This window comes from Neoarius graeffei, chromosome 17, assembly GCF_027579695.1.
Source record: "Neoarius graeffei isolate fNeoGra1 chromosome 17, fNeoGra1.pri, whole genome shotgun sequence".
Taxonomy (NCBI): Eukaryota; Metazoa; Chordata; class Actinopteri; order Siluriformes; family Ariidae; genus Neoarius; species Neoarius graeffei.
This window is the reverse complement of record NC_083585.1, coordinates 28,933,517-28,954,798: the sequence shown is the minus strand read 5'-3', so window position 1 is coordinate 28,954,798 and position 21,282 is coordinate 28,933,517. Positions and strand designations below refer to the sequence as shown.

The 21,282-nt window shown below is 40.3% G+C and overlaps 3 protein-coding genes across 4 annotated transcripts in view; 1 reads left to right on the top strand and 2 right to left on the bottom strand.

The window, feature by feature from the left end:
* The window catches only part of lrrc75a (leucine rich repeat containing 75A), a 76,067-nt gene extending 73,718 nt beyond the window's left edge, over positions 1–2,349 (bottom strand). The window contains exon 1 of the mRNA XM_060943962.1: positions 1,252–2,349. Within this exon, the coding sequence (XP_060799945.1) occupies positions 1,252–1,506 (255 nt within the window). The 5' untranslated portion in view covers positions 1,507–2,349. The remainder of the gene's footprint in view (positions 1–1,251) is intronic.
* Positions 2,350–11,929: 9,580 nt separating this feature from the next.
* On the top strand, positions 11,930–17,397 carry tmem199 (transmembrane protein 199). Its single transcript, XM_060943961.1, has 7 exons — positions 11,930–12,156; positions 12,246–12,445; positions 13,175–13,248; positions 14,954–15,043; positions 15,129–15,171; positions 16,885–16,997; positions 17,175–17,397. The coding sequence occupies exons 2-7, from the start codon at positions 12,274–12,276 to the stop codon at positions 17,268–17,270; spliced, it is 588 nt and encodes a 195-aa protein (XP_060799944.1). The 5' UTR covers positions 11,930–12,156; positions 12,246–12,273; the 3' UTR covers positions 17,271–17,397.
* Positions 17,398–19,853: 2,456 nt separating this feature from the next.
* Positions 19,854–21,282, bottom strand: part of smtnl (smoothelin, like) — a 38,276-nt gene continuing 36,847 nt past the window's right edge. For both annotated transcript variants that reach the window (XM_060943958.1, XM_060943957.1), the window contains exon 10: positions 19,854–20,629. In XM_060943958.1, the coding sequence (XP_060799941.1) occupies positions 20,503–20,629 (127 nt within the window). In that variant the 3' untranslated portion in view covers positions 19,854–20,502. The remainder of the gene's footprint in view (positions 20,630–21,282) is intronic.

Sequence of the window (21,282 nt, the reverse complement as noted above, 5' to 3'; positions counted from 1 at the left end):
GATGCCGATAATTGTGGAACAGTGTCGATAACTGTGGATAAACGTGTCGATAATTGTGGAACGGTGTCGATAACTGTGGACAAATGTGTCGATAATTGTGGAATGGTGTCAATAATTGTGGAACGGTGTCGATAACTGTGGACAAAGGTGTCAATAACTGTGGACAAATGTGTCGATAATTGTGGAATGGGGTCGATAATTGTGGAATGGTGTCGATAACTGTGGACAAAGGTGTATATAACTGTGGACAAAGGTGTCGAAAATTGTGGAACGGTGTCGATAACTGTGGGCAAAGGTGTCGATAACTGTGGAACGGTGTCGATAATTGTGGAATGGTGTCGATAACTGTGGACAAAGGTGTCGATAACTGTGGACAAAGGCGTCGATAACTGTGGACAAAGGCGTCGATAACTGTGGACCAAGGCGTCAATAACTGTGGACAAAGGCATCAATAACTGTGGACAAAGGTGTTGAAAATTGTGGAACGGTGTCGATAACTGTGCACAAAGGTGTCGATAATTGCAGAATGGTGTCGATAATTGTGGACAAAGGTGTCGATAACCGTGGGATGGTGTCGATAATTGTGGAATGGTGTTGATCACTGTGGACAAAGGTGTCGATCACTGTGAACAAAGGTGTTGATAATTGCGGAACGGTGTCGATAACTGTGGACAAAGGTGTCGATAACTGTGGACAAAGGTGTCGATAATTGCGGAATGGTGTCGATAACTGTGCACAAAAGTGTCGATAACTGTGGACAAAGGTGTCGATAACTGTGGGCAACGGTGTCGATAACTGTGGACAAAGGTGTCGATAATTGCGGAACGGTGTCAATAACTGTGCACAAAGGTGTCGATAACTGTGGACAAAGGTGTCGATAACTGTGGAATGGTGTCGATCACTGTGGACAAAGGTGTCGATAACTGTGGACAAAGGTGTTGATCACTGTGAAAGGTGTCGATAACTGTGAACAAAGGTGTCACGTGATCACGTGTACCCTGAATAATTGGGAATCAACTCATTTTTCCCCCAGTGGAAGTTTGAGTAATTATTCATGCAGTCGACGTATTGAAAGTCTTTGCTACTTTTGCAATGGCCAAAAGATCGTTAAGGTGTCGGTAACTGTAGCCACTGCTCTAGTATACAGTATAGTAACCTATCCGCTTCTTTTCATAGCAAACGTGTTGTTTACCGGTGCTGTCTATGGTCTTGTGTTTGTCGTGTAATGTTTAACAGCCTCGACTCTCGTACCTGTCGCAGGGTTCTGAGCATCTCTGTAGCCTCGTCATGTTTGCCCTGCTTGGCCATGAGCATCATGTCCTGGATCATGCCCACACGCCGCTGGTATGGAGGCGGAGGTCCGGCGCGCGCCAGTCTCTCCCCAGCGCGCAGCACGAGCGACGCGCGCACGTCATTGCTGCGCTCGCGCGTCGGTGTCCTCTTGCAGCGCGCGCTTTGAGGGCTGGAACCCGCCTCATCCGGGCTCTTCGCCTGCTTCGCTCCCATGACCGAGCCCGGACCCTCACTCACTCACTCACTCACCACTCACTCACTCACTCACGCCAAGTTCGCACAGCATCCGACAGCCTGGTCGAATAACACAAGTTTACCACCACAGCCGCGTCACTGCTTTGTTTACATCACACCTGCCCCAGCCGGAGTGCTGACGGTTATCGGTGCGAATCTCAAAATAACGAGATGTGCATGCTCCGAGTTCAAACACAGACAATAGCTAGGCGCGAGCTCACAACAACGCATCATCCGCGCGCATCACAAACTTCAAGCAATGCATTGCATTCCGCTCACCTAAACAAACAAACAAACAAACAAACAAACAAACAAAACAGCGTGCCTCAAGCGTTAAGCTATAATCCAGGTGCAGCAATACCTTAGGAACTACCTTGAATGAATAAACCCAGGTCACTGCGACAAACACGACATATCCTCTAAATATAGGCTAAAGGACGACAAGGCTATTTCCTTTCGAGTCCTTCAGGTAGGGAATAGATCGGATGAGGATGCCTGGAGCATGGCCGCACACACTACAGGGAGAGGAAAATAACGGTCCGGTAATGCTCAAACTCCCATCAGCCGGTGCACTTATCAGACTCTGCATAGCAATCCCATGTGCAGAACAGTGTGTGTGTGTGTGTGTGTGTCTTCAGATCCGCCTACACCCCGAAGCAAACTAAAACCGAGGTCAGAATAGAAGAGAAGTGCTCGCGTCGGTAGTGTCCGTCATTCTCCTCCTCGCCAAAGTCATATCCCAGCTCTTTGCATCACGTGCACTTTATATGGCTATATTTGTCTCAGAGCTTTCTTTTCTGTATGGTGCATGGGTCCTGAATGATGCTTCAGTGTTTACGGATTGGGTTTAAGACTAATGCAAGCTGTACCAGTGGATCATGGTGCAGAGAGCCTCCCACCCCATTCCACCCTCCATCTGGGAGGGGTCGGGGAGTATGCACATCATCCTCCAGCAACTCACCAAACATTGTAGCTGACCCAGTCATAACACTGACCGGAACTCGCTTTATAAAGAGTGACTGCTTTGACCATTTTGGAATGATGTGATCTGGTTGCATTTATGGCTAGCAAGTCTATAATAAGCTATTGAAATAAACACACACACACACACACACACACACACACACACACACACACACATGTAGGCTATTTCATATCTAGGTAACAATGTAAGATAAATAATAAGTGAGCATTTGTATTGGGTCAAATGAAGTAAGATCATCCACTGCATCTGTTTCTCATCTACATAGTGCAAATCTGATGTCTTTGCACAGAGCCACGACACTGCGTACATTTCTCTCTACTGACACCTGGCGCTAAAGAAAGTGCACTTGTTTATAAAGCCCTAAAACGTTGACCATTCACCAATCCATCATCCGTTTATCCTGTGCAGAGTTGCAGGCAAGCTGGAGTCTATCCCATCTGACTATGGGTGAGAGGTGGGGTACACCCTGGACAAGTGGCCAGATCATCACAGGACTGACACACAGAGACAAACAACCATTCACACTCACGGTCAATTTAGAGCCACCAATTAACCTAACCTGCATGCCTTTGGACTGAAACCCACGCAGACACGGGGAGAACATGCAAACTCCACACAAAAAGGCCCTTGTCGGCTGCTGGGCTCAAACCCAGAACCTTCTTGCTGTGAGGCGACAGTGCTAACCACTACACCACCGTGCCGCCCCAGTCACTGATCAGCCATAACATTATTTAAAAAAAAAAAAAAACCCTGACAAGTGAAGGGAATAATACTGATTATCTCTTTACAATGGCACATTGTTTTGTCATGTTCTGTTATATATCTTCATAATGCTCTCCATTCTGGCATATTCCCTTCTTCTTTCTTTTAATCTATTCTGCTGTATTGCACGGTGGTGTAGTGGTTAGCACTATCACCTCACAGCAAGAAGGTTCTGGGTTTGAGCCCGGTGGCCGATAGGGCCCTTTCTGTGTGGAGTTTGCATGTTCTCCCCGTGTCTGCATGGATTTCCTCCAGGTGCCCTGGTTTTCCCCACAGTCCAAAGACATGCAGGTTAGGCTAATTGGTGGCTCTAAATTGACCGTAGGTGTGAACGTGTGTGAATGGTTGTTTGTATCTATGTGTCAGCCCTGTGATGATCTGGCGATTTGTCCAGGGTGTACCCCACCTCTCACTCATAGTCAGCTAGGATAGGCTCCAGCTTGCTTGCGACCCTGAAAAGGATAAGCGGTTATGGATAATGGATGAATGTATTGTCATGACTGTCTATTCTTTTCTATGTCTTCAAAATGCTTTCTATTCGATCATATTCCTTTCTGTTCCCTCATAATATATTCTATCGTCCTAATGTCTATCCTATTCTTTTTTTTGGTCATGTTCTCTTCTGTTCTGTGAACATACTTTCTATTTCTCTACATTCTACCTTAATATATACTAATTTGTCATATTCTATTCTATTCTCTCCTGTTATCCTACTCTATCTGACTCTATTCTCTATTTTTCTCCATAAAGCATTATACTGTCATTCTTAGTCCTGGATATGACTTTAAACTGCAACCGGTGGTGAGTCTCAGGTCCGGGAGGACTTGAGTATTGGGTAAAGTGGAGTTACCCCTTAATCACCATTGCTCCCAGGTCCACGTTGACCCGGAGTGGTAGCACCTGCCTGGGTTCCAGCTATGGGTTAAATAGTACATCACCAATAAGGTGCTGGCAGCAGGGTGCTTTTTGGAGCAATGTGGCAGATGAACTCAACAGGGTCAATGGCACACCACCAGATGGAATGCGGAAGAGCCACTCAAATGGCCAACGGATGGCATCACTCAGCAAGTCAATTGTTGCTGCGGGGCAACTTCCATACCCATCAGGTCTGTGGCACTTTTGTGCACCACTTGGCATCAGGTCTGGAGGTCCAGAGAGACAACATGATGGGGGCACAACATCATTTGTCTTACCTTACTGTGCAAGGTGCTTCATTAGGAGAGGAGCTCTGGTGTGGGCCTCGTGGTCCACCTCCGTTTCTGTACATCCTAATGAAGCAGTCATCATCGCTAGTGATGGACAGCTGATGACAACAGCACATGCCAAGGGTTGGAATATATTAGGCAGTAATCAAACAGTCAGTTGTGTTGGAAGCAGGAAAAATGGGCAAATGTAAGGATCTGAGGAACTCTGATCAGGGCCAAATTGCAATGGCTAAATGATGGCTGTGTCCAAAATGGCAGATCTTGGAGGTGTTCCTGGTATGCAGTGCTTAGTACAACAAAAGTGGTTCAAGGAAGGACAACCGGTGATCCGGAGACAGGGTCATGGGCACCCAAGGCATATTGATATGAGTGAGGAGCAAAGGCTAGGGCAATTTATAATAGCCAGTTTACCTGGGTGGTAGGAAGAAACAAGAAACTCAAAAGAAATCCATATGGAAATGAAATGGCCATGCACAGAAAACCCACAAAGATAGTAACCCAAGCTCTTCTTCTTCTTCCCATAGCCAGCCAGGGCCATGGGGGCACCACTGAGGATACTTTAACAATCCATCATCAGTGTGTCTAGGGCATTTAAACTTGGTGGATCCCATCCCTCTCCAAGCTTGATTAATAGACAATTTAGAGTAGCCAGTTAGCCTAACTGCATGTCTTTGACCTGTGGGGAAAACCAGAGCGCCCAGAGGAAACCCATGCAGATACGAGGAGAACATGCAAACTCCACACAGAAAGGCCCCCATCAGCCACTGGGCTCAAACCCAGAACCTTCTTGCTGTGAGGTGACAGTGTTAACCACTACACCACCGTGCCGCCCAACCCAAGCTCAGGATCAAACAACAGACTCTGTAGCTATGAGGTGTCAGTGATACCTGATGTACCATGCTACCACCACCCCCTTCTCCAATATGTTTAATCAGATAATTGATCTTGGTCTTTAATTCACTATGAAGCATGTCTCTGCAGCTATGTTGGCCCTCTGCAAATAAGATTAAGTACCACGATGCTTTGAGGTGATGATTGAAAGATGTGAGCACAGGACTGACAGAGAGCCACGGTTGGGCTCTTAAGTAAAACCTTAGAGTTAAGTAAACTGCTCAGGCATTTCTTCATTGTAAATAACTGAAAGGATAAGCTCATAAACATTTAGCTCTGTTCAATCATTCTGTTCAATCAGGATTAATCATGCAAAAGTTTTAGCTTTAAAACTTCATCAGCGTGTAGTCATTTTTGTCACACTTTTTTAAAAATAAAAGCTGCAAGGCACCATGTGACATATTTAACGAGACATTACATTGATTACTAAACACGGTTGCAGAACATCATTTTCAGTTATTTCTACATGTAGGCATATAAGGTGAAAATTCAAACTCAGCCCAAATTGCTTGAAACTGGTCTCAATGAATTCAGAACTGAATGCTAAACAACATACTTCTTACAAAATTAAAATATGTTTATCCGTTCTTGAGATATCACAAATCAAAGATTGAAAAAAAAAAACGGCTTAATTTTTAGAGGATCACATGGTCCAAAATGGGCCTCATTAACCAATGAGATCAAATATTTTTTCTTAATAAATTTATTTTTCAGAATATTTACACGGAAATTGGCAGGCACATAGAGGATTGTATACTGAATACAAAGTTTGAAAAATTAGTAAAAAAAAATTATGCAAATTAGTATTTAATTAGCATGAAGGATGAATGCATCCCAGTCAGGAATGTCATGCACATCTACCATTCTCATCTCATCTCATTATCTATAGCCGCTTTATCCTGTCCTACAGGGTCGCAGGCAAGCTGGAGCCTATCCCAGCTGACTACGGGCGAAAGGCGGGGTACACCCTGGACAAGTCACCAGGTTATCGCAGGGCTGACAACCATTCACACTCACGGTCAATTTAGAGTCACCAGTTAACCTAACCTGCATGTCTTTGGACTGTGGGGAAAACCGGAGCACCCGGAGGAAACCCACGTGGAGAGCATGCAAACTCCACACAGAAAGGCCCTCGCTGGCCGCTGGGATCAAACCCAGGACCTTCTTGCTGTGAGGCGACAACGCTAACCACTACACCACCGTGCCACCCACATCTACCATTCTCTATCAAAATAAAAAAGTAATAAAAGATTATTTCTAATACCCTCTTTGTGCTCTGTAGGGCTTTGTATTTCTCAAAAGTAAGGCCTATTAGTGTTTTATATGAAAGAAGATAAATGATTATTATTCCAATTAACATTCCCAGCTTTCAAGGCTAACCTAAAAAAAAACCCTGTGTGATCTACATCCAATAAACAATTCCAGTTAATTGAACTGAAATTGACACGTTTCTGGCTTCCAGTTTTTTAAAATCTCATTCCAACCACTAAGATCTCTATTTTTCATCAAAACAACTACAGTTATATTCTAAAATAGTTATTTATTTACATGAATTAGTTTGATTTGAAAAAATAAGTAGGTAAAGCTATGAAAACTCACTTCAAAGTCTCCCGTGAATCATAACATCAAAACTAGCAGATGAAAAAATTTTTGCTGAATCCTTCATCAGAAACAGTGAGATCGAGAGAACATCCCTATAAAAGTTATCTGATTGATATTCACAAGTAATCCAGTCAGAAACTGATCCAAAGAGAGAGAGAGAGAGAGAGAGAGCCTGACCGCTTTCCCATGACTCAAAAAGCACCGGCAGTTTCCTGACATCACACGAACAGAAAAAGTACTCTGTTGTACCAAATTCAACCTGCCGTTACTCCCAAAGTACTGAACAGATTTTAACGAGATACATTTCTTTGGAAAGCAGAGATTATAAGCTTTTTAATGATAGTATTCTCAATAGAAAATATTCAAGAGTTAAGCAATGACAGATTTGGATGATCATCTGCATGCGCAATTTTCACAGCACGAGCATCTGATATGCCTAATACATGAACCATTAGCAGAGGTGGACAGTAACGAAGTACATTTACTTGAGTACTGTACTTAAGTACACTTTTTGAGTATCTGTACTTTACTTGAGTATTATTTTTTTGGAAACTTATGACTTTAACTTCACTACATTTGAAAGGCAAATATTGTACTTTTCACTCCACTGCATTTCTATCAAGGTCCTCATTACTATGAAGCGGCTTTGAAAGTGGATGTTTTTTCTTTTCTTTTCTAAAACGTGATTGTTTTTTTGCAGGTGACACTGAGACAGACTATCAGTAATCAATAGGGTCACATAACATCCATAGACTGGATAAAATCAAGTTCAGTGATTTCTCAGCAGTGTTATTTGAAGTTGATCAGTTGATGGCAGAATGGAAGGAGGCGGTTCTTCTGGAGAATACACACACCCATGGCCCATGAACCCATGTTTCAATTTTCTGAAAGGATTAAAGATTCGTTTCGTTTTAAATGTTTGCTTTGTTTGCCGAAAACAAACCACATCACGGCCTACAAAAACTCGCCGTCCAACCTGCAGAAGGATATTGAGGTATATAAACATTTTATTCCAAGAGAAAGCTTGCAATGAAGTTGTCTGTGCTTTTAGAGCTAGCGATAACATTGCAATAGCTATGCAGTCTGGTTAGTCAAATGACTTTCTATGGATTTGCCACCAAGTTGCCATTGCCTTGTCCACGGCTAACATTAACACATAGCTAGTTAACGTGGACACTGTTAGTTAGCATGTAAAAACGGAGTTACACTAACATGAATAATGTTAACTTATCTGAAGTCCTTTCAGAAATATGTTTCAGCATAATCTTGCCAAATAAACAGAATGTAGAAATCTTTCTTTTCTAGTAGCATTAGCTACCCAATATGATTTCGAGTTTGAAAAGAGTTTGCTAGCATGTCAGGTGGAGGTTCACTGACTAGCTAGCTTAATGTTAAACCACCATGATGACACAGCATGCGTTCATTTAGTGAATTCACATTTCTGTCCTTGATAGTGGCATTAGGTTTTGTAAGCGTTATGGCAATAATACAACGATGCGTTGACAGAAAATGTACTTTTAATACTTAAGCATTTTTAAAAGCAAGTACTTCAGTACTTTAACTTAAGTAAAAATTTGACTGGACAACTTTCACTTGTATCAAAGTAACATTTGACCAGTGGGATCTGTACTTTGACTTAAGTAATGAAGTTGGGTACTTTGTCCACCTCTGACCATAAGTAGAGTGTTGTGTTAAACCTGTTTTTATATTGTCTTCACTGCAAGTCACTATTACCAAAGAAACACAAGAGAAATACTTTTGTACAGTTTCTCATTGTTATATATATATATATATATATATATATATATATATATATATATATATATATATATATATATGTATGTTTTAATATTGAAATGCTTAAATTTTATGTAATTGTATGTAATGTGGGCGGCACGGTGGTGTAGTGGTTAGCGCTGTCGCCTCACAGCAAGAAGGTCCTGGGTTCGAGCCCCGGGGCCGGCGAGGGCCTTTCTGTGCGGAGTTTGCATGTTCTCCCCGTGTCCGCGTGGGTTTCCTCCGGGTGCTCCGGTTTCCCCCACAGTCCAAAGACATGCAGGTTAGGTTAACTGGTGACTCTAAATTGACCGTAGGTGTGAATGTGAGTGTGAATGGTTGTCTGTGTCTATGTGTCAGCCCTGTGATGACCTGGCGACTTGTCCAGGGTGTACCCCGCCTTTCGCCCGTAGTCAGCTGGGATAGGCTCCAGCTTGCCTGCGACCCTGTAGAAGGATAAAGCGGCTAGAGATAATGAATGAATGAATGATGTATGTAATGTTCAACCTGTTCCATTACTGCGGTGTAACTTTGGAGGCCCCATCAGTACTTTCTTTTGTAACAGAAAGTTGCTGTATAAAGGCAATAAGCAATCAGCAAATATATGGATTTATTGTGGACAGCTAAGCTGTTACACAAGCCTGAAATTCCAACAAGCCATCTGGAAAATTGGACACAGACCAGTTTGAATCCCCTCATATCCCTTGCTGACAGACATATCTGACCATGAATAGCTGATTACTGTCCCTGTTGACTGAGAGTTAAGCTGTGTCCTGCAGTCCAGAGACTGAATTGTACAGTTACATACCATAACAAGGAATGTGACTGGTTATTTATTTATTTATTTATTCATTCATTTGAATGCATAAATAAATAAATAAATAAATAACCAACCAGCTTGCTTCCATTTATAGACAGAACATTGCCAACCACTACCCATCCATTATCCGCAACCGCTTATCTTGTGCAGGGTCACAGACAAGCTGGAGCCTATCCCAGCTGACTATGGGCAAGAGGCGGGGCACACCTGGACAAGTCACCAAGTCATTGCAGGGCTGACACAGAGATAAACAACCATTCACACTCACATTCGCACCTATGGTCAATTTAGAGTCACCAATTAGCCTAACCTGTGGGGAAAACTGGAGCACCCGGAGGAAACCCATGCAGACATGGGGAGAACATGCAAACTCCACACAGAAAGGCCCCCATCTGCCACTGGGCTTGAACTCAGAACCTTCTTGCTGTGAGGCGACAGTGCTGACCACTACACCACCGTCCCACCCCAACCGGTACCTGTTACTGATAATGTGTAGAAAGTTTAGTGTGTGTATTAAGGTATTATATGTAAAAAGAAATAAATAGATGTAAACATTGTGTCTGTGATAGGCATTGTAAACATTGAAAAAAAGTGAAGAATTGTAAAAGTAAAAATTTTTTGTAAATAAATTTACAAAATTTACAAATGGTAAAAAAGTGAAGAATGGTTGATGGTAAAAAAAAGTGAAGAATGGTCAATGGTAAAAAATGAGGAATGGCCAATGGTGAACAATAAAGAATGGTCAAAGAATGAAGAATGGTGAAGAATGATCGATGGTAAAAAAAAGTGAAGAATGGCCAATGGTGAAGAATGAAGAATGGTCGAAGAATGGTCAATGGTAAAAAAGTGAAGAATGGCCAATGGTGAAGAATGAAGAATGGTCAAAGAATGAAGAATGGTGAAGAATGATCAATGGTAAAAAAGTGAAGAATGGCCAGTGGTGAAGAATGAAGAATGGTCGAAGAAAGAAGAATGGTGAAGAATGGTCAATGGTAAAAAAATGGTTGAAGAAAGAAGAATGGTGAAAAATGGTCAATGGAAAAAATGGTTGAAGAAAGAAGAATGGTGAAGAATGGTCAATGGTAAAAAATGGTTGAAGAAAGAAGAATGGTGAAAAATGGTCAATGGAAAAAATGGTTGAAGAAAGAAGAATGGTGAAGAATGATCAATGGTAAAAAAGTGAAGAATGGCCAGTGGTGAAGAATGGTCGAAGAAAGAAGGATGGTGAAGAATGATCAATGGTAAAAAAATGAAGAATGGCCAGTGGTGAAGAATTAAGAATGGTCGAAGAAAGAAGAATGGTGAAGAATGGTCAATGGTAAAAAATGGTTGAAGAAAGAAGAATGGTGAAGAATGGTCAATGGTAAAAAATGGTCAAAGAAAGAAGAATGGTGAAGAATGGTCAATGGTAAAAAAATGAAGAATGGCCGATGGTGAAGAATGAAGAATGGTCAATGGTAAAAAAGTGAAGAATGGCCAATGGTGAAGAATGAAGAATGGTGAAGAATGGTTGATAGTAAAAAAGTGAAGAATGGCCAGTGGCGAAGAATGAAGAATAGATAGATTCTTTATTGTCATTGCACATTACTATACAACGAAACATTGTGGCTCAGATCACAGCAGCATATCCAAAAAAATACAATAAATAAATAAATAAATAAATAAAAAGCGGCATAGGCTCCAGCTTGCCTGCGACCCTGTAGGACAGGATAAGCGGCTACAGATAATGGATGGATGGATAAAAAAAGCAGCATATTGGCATATAAGCAGCAGTATAAATTGCAGTATGTAATTATTCAATGTAGCCAAACACAGTAAGGTGCAGAGTGTGAGTCCAAGTCCGGATCAGGCCTCCAGCAGAGCTTTTCCAGCCCTGCAGAAGAGGAATGAAGAATGGTGAAGAATGGTCATTGGTGAAGAATGAGGAATGGTTGAAGAATGGTAGAATGGTCAATGGTAAAAAAGTGAAGAATTGTAAAATAAGAATTGTAAAATTGCTTTATCTGAGAATAATAAGGGGCTTACTTCTGCAAAGCCATTTATACTTGCTGATCTGGCTCAATTATATATCAAAACTGTCTATGAATTCAATATATTTATTACTGGGTGAGATTCATTTGGGCATTTCCCACTTCAGCAAAAGGAAATACTGTATATTATTAAAGGAAATGTATAAATACATTAAACAGCATTCTTATATAAGAAAGGAAATATATCACGTATTATACATTCCTTATTATAAATAAGGAAACATATCAGGTTTTTCCGACGTCGGTGTCTCAGACATCCTTATTTAGAGGACGCGAGCACACTGTTTTTGTTTACGTCACGGTCACGTGGACGGGCCAGAGTGAGCGTCATCATTAGGCGACAAGTCAGCTGATAGGGTTCCGTAAATGATGGCTGTAATTGGACATGTATTAGTGCATTTGGTATACATATAATATACAATATATAACTTGTACTTATTTTTAAGGGTATAATGTAAGTCTAATTTAGCGCACTTCTTATTTGTTTGGATTATACTGTTCGGTACCAGTACATGTCTATCAGATGCTAACAGCTAAGAGCTAACAGGTATTGTGTTGGTAAGTATCCTGATTATGAGAAATATTCAGCAGTATTTTGGTTTATTCAGTCCATGATGTATCAGTTTAATGTTGATTCATCCACACAGAGATTCTCCACATATAAGCCTGAACGCCATGGCGAATTCATTTAAACTTGGTGAAAGATTTCATGAGAAGATAAAAGAGTTACTGGAGAAAAAATGCTGGAATTCACCGGATCTCCTTGAGGAATTAGGATCAGTTAAAGAGCACACCATCATCTCATTCCAGACTGCCAGGAAACTGCAGAAACTTCTTCAGCAAAATGGTAGGAGGAGCTAGGGTCTGTTTGAAACAAGATCTGCACTATACATTTGCAAAATATATGTATAATAACGGGCGGCATGGTGGTGTAGTGGTTAGCACTGTCGCCTCACAGCAAGAAGGTTCTGGGTTCGAGCCCTCTGGCCAACGAGGGCCTTTCTATGTGGAGTTTGCATGTTCTCCTCGTGTCTACGTGGGTTTCCTCCGGGTGCTCCGGTTTCCCCCACAGTCCAAAGACATGCAGGTTAGGTTAACTGGTGACTCTCAATTGACCGTAGGTGTGAATGTGAGTGTGAATGGTTGTCTGTGTCTATGTGTCAGCCCTGTGATGACCTGGCGACTTGTCCAGGGTGTACCCCGCCTTTCGCCCGTAGTCAGCTGGGATAGGCTCCAGCTTGCCCACGACCCTGCACAGGATAAGCGGCTACAGATAATGGATGGATGTACAATAAGTCAACTAATCTTATTCTTGTATATGTATATTTGTTTTATTGTTCAATTTTGGTGACCACTGACTCATCTGGTTCTGAAGTTAGTGAGTGCATTGCATCTTCATATTGTACAAAAATATTTAGACTTCTAAATATAATACATCACCATTGCATACCCCTGCTTTGTCACAGTGTTTCTTCAGACCCTTTCGGTAAGGACATTGAAAATGGCTGCAATTGATTAATATGTCTTTATAATAGCTAAGACAGGGAGACTAATGCAGCATCTTATTTCACTGCAGGATATCCAGTTTACCTTCATGAGCTACTTGAAGACAGCACGCTTCATCTTCCGAAGGTGGAGCCACCTCCAAGAGTAAGTGAAAGTAATAGTTAGTAATACATAGTATGGCTGAATTGTATTACTTTTTAAATACATCCCTGATTCCAAAAAAGTTGGGACAAAGTACAAATTGTAAATAAAAACGGAATGCAGTAATTTACAAATCTCAAAAACTGATACTGTATTCACAATAGAACATAGACAACATATCAAATGTCGAAAGTGAGACATTTTGAAATTTCATGCCAAATATTGGCTCATTTGAAATTTCATGACAGCAACACATCTCAAAAAAGTTGGGACAGGGGCAATAAGAGGCTGGAAAAGTTAAAGGTACAAAAAAGGAACAGCTGGAGGACCAAATTGCAACTCATTAGGTCAATTGGCAATAGGTCATTAACATGACTGGGTATAAAAAGAGCATCTTGGAGTGGCAGCGGCTCTCAGAAGTAAAGATGGGAAGAGGATCACCAATCCCCCTAATTCTGCGCCGACAAATAGTGGAGCAATATCAGAAAGGAGTTCGACAGTGTAAAATTGCAGAGAGTTTGAACATATCATCATCTACAGTGCATAATATCATCAAAAGATTCAGAGAATCTGGAAGAATCTCTGTGCGTAAGGGTCAAGGCCGGAAAACCATACTGGGTGCCCGTGATCTTCGGGCCCTTAGACGGCACTGCATCACATACAGGCATGCTTCTGTATTGGAAATCACAAAATGGGCTCAGGAATATTTCCAGAGAACATTATCTGTGAACACAATTCACCATGCCATCTGCCGTTGCCAGCTAAAACTCTGTAGTTCAAAGAAGAAGCCGTATCTAAACATGATCCAGAAGCGCAGACGTCTTCTCTGGGCCAAGGCTCATTTAAAATGGACTGTGGCAAAGTGGAAAACTGTTCTGTGGTCAGACGAATCAAAATTTGAAGTTCTTTATGGAAATCAGGGACGCCGTGTCATTCGGACTAAAGAGGAGAAGGACGACCCAAGTTGTTATCAGCGCTCAGTTCAGAAGCCTGCATCTCTGATGGTATGGGGTTGCATTAGTGCGTGTGGCATGGGCAGCTTACACATCTGGAAAGACACCATCAATGCTGAAAGGTATATCCAGGTTCTAGAGCAACATATGCTCCCATCCAGACGACGTCTCTTTCAGGGAAGACCTTGCATTTTCCAACATGACAATGCCAAACCACATACTGCATCAATTACAGCATCATGGCTGCGTAGAAGAAGGGTCCGGGTACTGAACTGGCCAGCCTTCAGTCCAGATCTTTCACCCATAGAAAAGATTTGGCGCATCATAAAACAGAAGATACGACAAAAAAGACCTAAGACAGTTGAGCAACTAGAATCCTACATTAGACAAGAATGGGTTAACATTCCTATCCCTAAACTTGAGCAACTTGTCTCCTCAGTCCCCAGACGTTTACAGACTGTTGTAAAGAGAAAAGGGGATGTCTCACAGTGGTAAACATGGCCTTGTCCCAACTTTTTTGAGATGTGTTGTTGTCATGAAATTTAAAATCACCTAATTTTTCTCTTTAAATGATACATTTTCTCAGTTTAAACATTTTATATGTCATCTATGTTCTATTCTGAATAAAATATGAAATTTTGAAACTTCCACATCATTGCATTCCGTTTTTATTTACAATTTGTACATTGTCCCAACTTTTTTGGAATCGGGGTTGTAGAATTGAATTAATTTACACAACTGTGTACTGTGAGCAGAACCCTCAGTTAGTGGCTCGTCTGGAGAAGATTAAAGCAAAACTGGCAAATGAAGAATACAGGAGAATCACACGGAATGTAAATCCTCAGGTAAGTGCTGATTTATGACTCATAAACAAATTCATTGTGCACTTTTGTAAGTCTAGTATACAGTCATGTCTTTTTACATTGACAGGAAATGAATAGTCATGGAACCCTTGCAGACTTTGGAAGACAAGGTCAGCAAAATCCTATTTGGGGGGGGGGGGGGGGTAGGGGTATAACCGGGGTTTGGAGTAAGATGTAAGAGCCACTATTTGTTTAATTGTCATGAAGTTGTGCAGATTGACTGATGGAGTGTGTCGTGAAAAAATTTCTCACAAAATTTGGTGCGCAGACCATTAACGCCACCAAGAGCTTCCATTTTAGAGTTGTGTGTCTGTACAGGTGCAGTTTAAACTATAAACACAGGGTTTTCCTTCTACAGATTTTATCATATCTGGTTTGAGTTTGGTTCTGATTAGATAGACACATGTTTTTGAATGTACTTTTGATATTTAAACGCATGTATCCATAAAACATTGATAAACACAAAGCCACCAACATGCGAGGCCATAACTCTCAAACACATTGTCCTTCTTATGTAAAACTGTTCCTGTATTAGTCACTCAATCTTTGCACATCTTTTCACACCAACAAAGGTTTAACCTAACCTTAGGGTTATTATTTTTTTTTCCCCATAAGTTTCTTGGTCATGAAAAGTTTGCTTTATTTAATAAATGAATGAATGAATGTTTTCACTGGATTTACCTTTTTAAAAGCATTTGTCTGTAGCATTACAGCTGTAATTCATAAATACTTTTTAAAATTGATTTTTACAAAACATAGCAGGTTCATCTGGCAGATCCTTTTGAGATTTTGTTTTAAACACATCTAAATAAAAGATTTTTTTAATGATCTTTATTTAGGATGCCAACGTCACAGAAGTAATTTACAGAAGGGTCCTCAAAAAACAAAACAATAAAATTAAAAACTATAAAAATGATACAGGTAAAATTGTGCAGTTATGAAATTGTGCATTTTAAATATAAAATGTCTTTTCTGACCTAGAAAACTACTTTGCAGAGGCCTTTTTTAAAAACTTTTCTTCATGATGTCACTTCCCTCAAGGACTTACGGTATCTAACTTGTACCAATCGTCTACAGCAAACTTTGTAGACGTCCGCAAGCCTCGGTTTCTACTGGCTGCTGTTTTTCAAATATCGCTGTTAAATCTAGTGTTATAGTTGTGATAAACCGTACTGAAATTAATTTCAAACTTATGAGCGAACAGCTGGTTTTGACACTTGTAAGTGAAAGTAGCTCGACGGTCAGCGCATCTGTGGCTGAGTGGCTTCCACTTAAGCTTTTTTAAGGCCTCTGTTCCTGATGGAAAAAAGGTAAATCCAAAATTATTCGTGCTGCTTTATTGTGGAGAACTTGAAGTTGTGCCATAAGAGCAGAATTTCCCCATCACCCCATATGATATCTGTATAGTCAAAAATAGGCAAGATATAATCATATCGATTAAAGATTATGTAATCATCTTCTTCTTTTGGCTGCTCCCGATTACGGGTCGCCACAGCGGATCTTTCGTCTCCATTGCTCCCTGTCTTCCGCATCCTTCTCTACCACACCTGCCACTTTCATGTCCTCTCTCACCACATCCATGTATCTCCTCTTTGGCCTTCCTCGTTTTCGTGCGCCTGGCAGCTCCATCCTCAACATTCTCCTTCCAACATGCTCTGCATCTCTAAAGATTATGTAATCTATAATCGTATCGATTATATGATGTAATCTATAATCATATAGATTACATCATAAAGATTATATAATCTATATGACTAAAAGATCATATTTATTCTCAAACTCTGACTGGATTCACGTTATTATTCCCCTTGTGTGTTTTACAGTGCGATCTGTCAAAGCCATCGTCGTCACTGTGTTCAACTTCCTGGTAACGGTGGTTGCAGCCTTCGCTTGTGCCTACTTGGGTAGTCAGTACATCTTCACAGAAATTACATCGGTAAGAGACGTACTTTCAGGAGTGCTCGCGAAGAACATAATCGCCACAGACGGATAACAGTTAACGTTGAACACTGTTTAAATAATAAATTGCTTCTCAGTGTGGTTTTCCTACACGAGTACAGAACTGTCTGAACTGAAAATTTTGTGGTTTACGATTTTTTTTTTCCTTTTTCAGAGAATAATATCTGCAGTGATTGCAGCATCTGTTGTTGGTCTAGCAGAGCTTTATGTCCTTGTTCGCACTATGGAGGGTGATTTGGGAGAACCATAACACTGGAAAAAACTCATTATTTCCAGGACGTTGACAAGAACCATATTAGACTGTATTTAATCCAAGTTTTCCATCTGGAAAGGAGTGGAGATTTTCAAAATAAAGATTTTTCAATACCCCCCCCCAATGGAAGCTTGATGATAATCAGATGAATTCAGATAATAAGTGTGCATCTACAAACCCTTGTGCTTCACCTCAGTGTTTATAATATTAATGTAAAGATTGAAGAATGATGAAGGGCTTCTTAAAATTCTTATTTCAGAATATTTGTAATCCACCTGTAATGGATGTGTTTGTGTGTGTGTGAATTTTTATTCCCCACTGGCTGAAAGGCCCGAAGGGGGATTATGTCGTCGCGATGTCCATCCATCTGTCCGTCCTGGGAAGGGTACTCACCTTCTGAAATCAACTCCTCTCACAATTTTTGGAGGAATTTCACTAAACTTGACAGGATTCTTTGTTATATGTCGGTAATACGCTTATTGCAATTTCGTTCAATTCAGTCACATTTTACCGGCGTTATGGCCCTTTATTACCAAACTTGTACTTTAACAATTTCATGAGGGTGTATTAGGCACTTGTAGCATAGATATAGCTGCCAGTGGGGGATCTTGTGCTCTCAGAGCACTCTTGTTGTTTGTTTGTTATTGTGGACTATATGCAGAAAATCTTCATAATCTGACTCTCAGGATTATGGAGTTCTGTTGATGTCAACTAGATGGCACATAAACTGTACAAAAAAACAAACAAACCACAGACTGGCATGTTATTCTGTAAAGCTGGATAAAGCTATTGCAGTAATGAGTAATCGTATTATTTTGTTCGGCAGACATAAAAACGTTAAAAAGTACGTCATTGATTGATTTGGTCCTGATTAACCAGATGTACAATAACAAATAAGGATCAGCTTTGTCCCAGAAAACTGTCCATTTGGCCTGATCTGAGGAAGGTTTTCATTTTTAAAAACAAATGTTTAAAGGTTGTACAATGTCTGATTCAAAGACAACATATGATATCCCTTTTTCCACGTGTTGACACAGTTCCTTGAGGTCTTAATAAAATATCTGTGACATGCTTTGGTCAAAATACCACAAGGATAAAAACCCACAGCTCCCTTCTCCTCCGTCTAAACGGCCTTGTTCAAAATGGCTGATTTGAGTCTCTGTTCAGGGTTGTTTTACAATCAGGGTACAAAGTTTGTGTCACAGGGGTCCAAAATTCAAACTGGTTCTTGTACCAGTTTTTAAGTGAAGGACAAGTTAAAGAACAGATTTCAGGTAATTTTTTGACATGTGTGTATGGTAGTTTTGTGTAATCTGCTATAAGACGGGAGAAACAAATGAAGTGATTCTCAGAGGGGACATTTTTTTTTTTGACAATTCAGAATCCACTACTTCCATAGTGCTTTTAAATATAAGGCTGTAAGCTTTGTGTTAGTTGTCTCTAATATTTATGTCCCAATATCTTGACCACATTTTAGGATGAAAATAATCATTTTAGATATGTTATTTTATATTGAAAAATTAGCTGTCTCGGAGAGGACTTTTTTTTTTGACACAATTACATACTAATTTGATCAAAATAGTCTGAAAACTTACTGGCATTCAACATTAAAACTTAACTATGTTTCCAATGATATGGAACCAAATATTTGTTTTATGGTATAAAGAATGATTTAAGTGCATCCCTTTTGGAGCTACCTGTGGTCAAAAAAGCACTTTTTCTAAATGACACGAGTAATTTTGCTAAATATGACATATATTGCCATACATTCACCAAAAATAACGTTAGCACCAATTTTTTTTTTGCATGGTAAATAGAGCTATCACAGGGCTACAATAAACAACCAAGTTTATTTAGTCAAGCCTTTTGATATTGAAGATAAGTGTTAAATGTGATTTTTAGCTTGCGTACCCTGATTGTAAAACAACCCTTCATTTAAATGATAATGAGCCACTAGTCACTCCACCCTCCTTTTCTACTGACCAATCAGGTAGCACTTGACTCATGAATATTTATTTACAAAATCAGTTCTCAAGCCATGAGTGGAGATACGTGGATGATGGGGCGACATAATTCTAATGAGTTCCCCTTGTGACATAGAAAGAGGAGCCAAATCTGAACGGCTTGTTGCCCATGTTTTCTGAAATCGGCAACCCAAATGAAACTCACTGGGCGTCTTATTTCAGAGTTTGTGGGTTGGTAGGGACTCCAGATACCCAAATGTACGTGCACGAGCACGGAGTTTCTCATAATATGTCCCCTTTAACATAAAACTCTCAAAAACGGTTTAATACTTGGAGTGAATTTTTCATTTCAGTAAATATTTCACGGTGAACGACGTTCTATTTGTTTTGTATGTTTATTTCTGTGTCTCCTACATAAGAATTTCAATTATCAGCGAGACCTTGGTGTAGTTTTGTATGTTCATACAGTAAGTATCACCATAAAAACAAACGGTGATCATTCTTTACTATGAATCAAACTCCACAAAGTCTAATGCGAAGTCGTTTGCACCCTCAAGACAAAATCGTACGCAGAAACCAAAGTTCTGAAAAAATGAAACGTGTGACACACACTAAGCCATATCCACTGCTGCTAATCCAGCTTTATTCGCACCAAAATGTACAGCATTTAAATCTACCAAGTGACATTTGTTTTGGATGCAGATGCGCTCAGCTGTTCATGGTGTAAAGGCTTTAGCAAGACTTGTGAAGTTTTACGACAAATATAATGGACAACCCCAAAAACCTATGCTTGACTTGAAATCACACTTTTATAACAAGATAAATAAAAAGCAAATTAAAAAAGTGGTCTAAATTCCCAGAATATATGTTGTATGCTTTACTGTACAACTCTGAGTTTTGAAAAAAAGTTTGTCTTTGCAGTCTGGCATCATTGCAGGTAAAGTTCAACTCCTTCAAATTATTTGCCTTTTGTAAAAATACATCGACGCATTAAAACCTCCGTGAGCTTTCCCTGTACTGAAATATCACTAACAGTTACACAAAAAAGGAAATAAATAGGCTTTCTTGGCCTCTCCTGGTAAAAGCATAACCACAAAGCATGAGGCATATTAACCGAGAACAAATCACACAGGTGTTCCTCCTCATCTTTTACTTCTCCCTGTCATCATAGACTGAAGTAGAGTCATATCCAGTCCAACAGGGGGCAGTGTAGCACTTCTGGCAGTTTCTGAACTGGAAAAAGGTTTCAAACTTGATAAGATGGCTCACTCAAACTTGCGCAGGTGGTTATAGAGAGACTGGACGTAGGTGAAGACACACATGGGGTCAGGTTTTCTGCCCATCACCATCATGTCCTCCACCTCAATGAGTCTGTCACAACCAGCTTTATTCCTGGAAGAGCAAGTTTCATCAAGAATCAGGAAAGGGTTAGATTTGTTATGGAGTTGTTCTTTTTGTATGTATAGCTTGATTAAGCAAAAATGGGAAATAATTAAACAAAAGTTCATTGGTACACTTACACTGCAGTGTTAATAGTGTTAGTTCGACTCCATTATCACTTCTGTACTCTTGAGTTTGTATCAGTGTGGCTGAAAATACGTTTATATCATATGGACACAAGTGTTTTACTGGGAAATACACCACTTGTATTTTTCCATGTGTGCTACATCCAGGACATGGAGAACCAAAACTGTGACGTAACTCTCTCTGTGTCACTCATGAGGAAATCGGTGAATTCAGTTTGTGAATATGTCTATATAATAAAAAGAAAATCGCACGTTGGCTTGAATATATGAAGTTTATCTTTTTGTCTTGAAAAACTCACATTTTTTCATACAAAATACATCGTGGAGTGACGTATTGAAATAATATTGGCTGGTGCTTTTTTTGTGGTCTATCAGATATATTCCATTCAGCTAGCATGATATTGAAGGAGTCGAAGACGAGTAGCTGAATGGAATATATCTGATAGACCACGCAAAAAAGCCAGCCAATATCATTATTATACATACACACTCTTCATAGCAGCATTCTTGAAGGCCGAC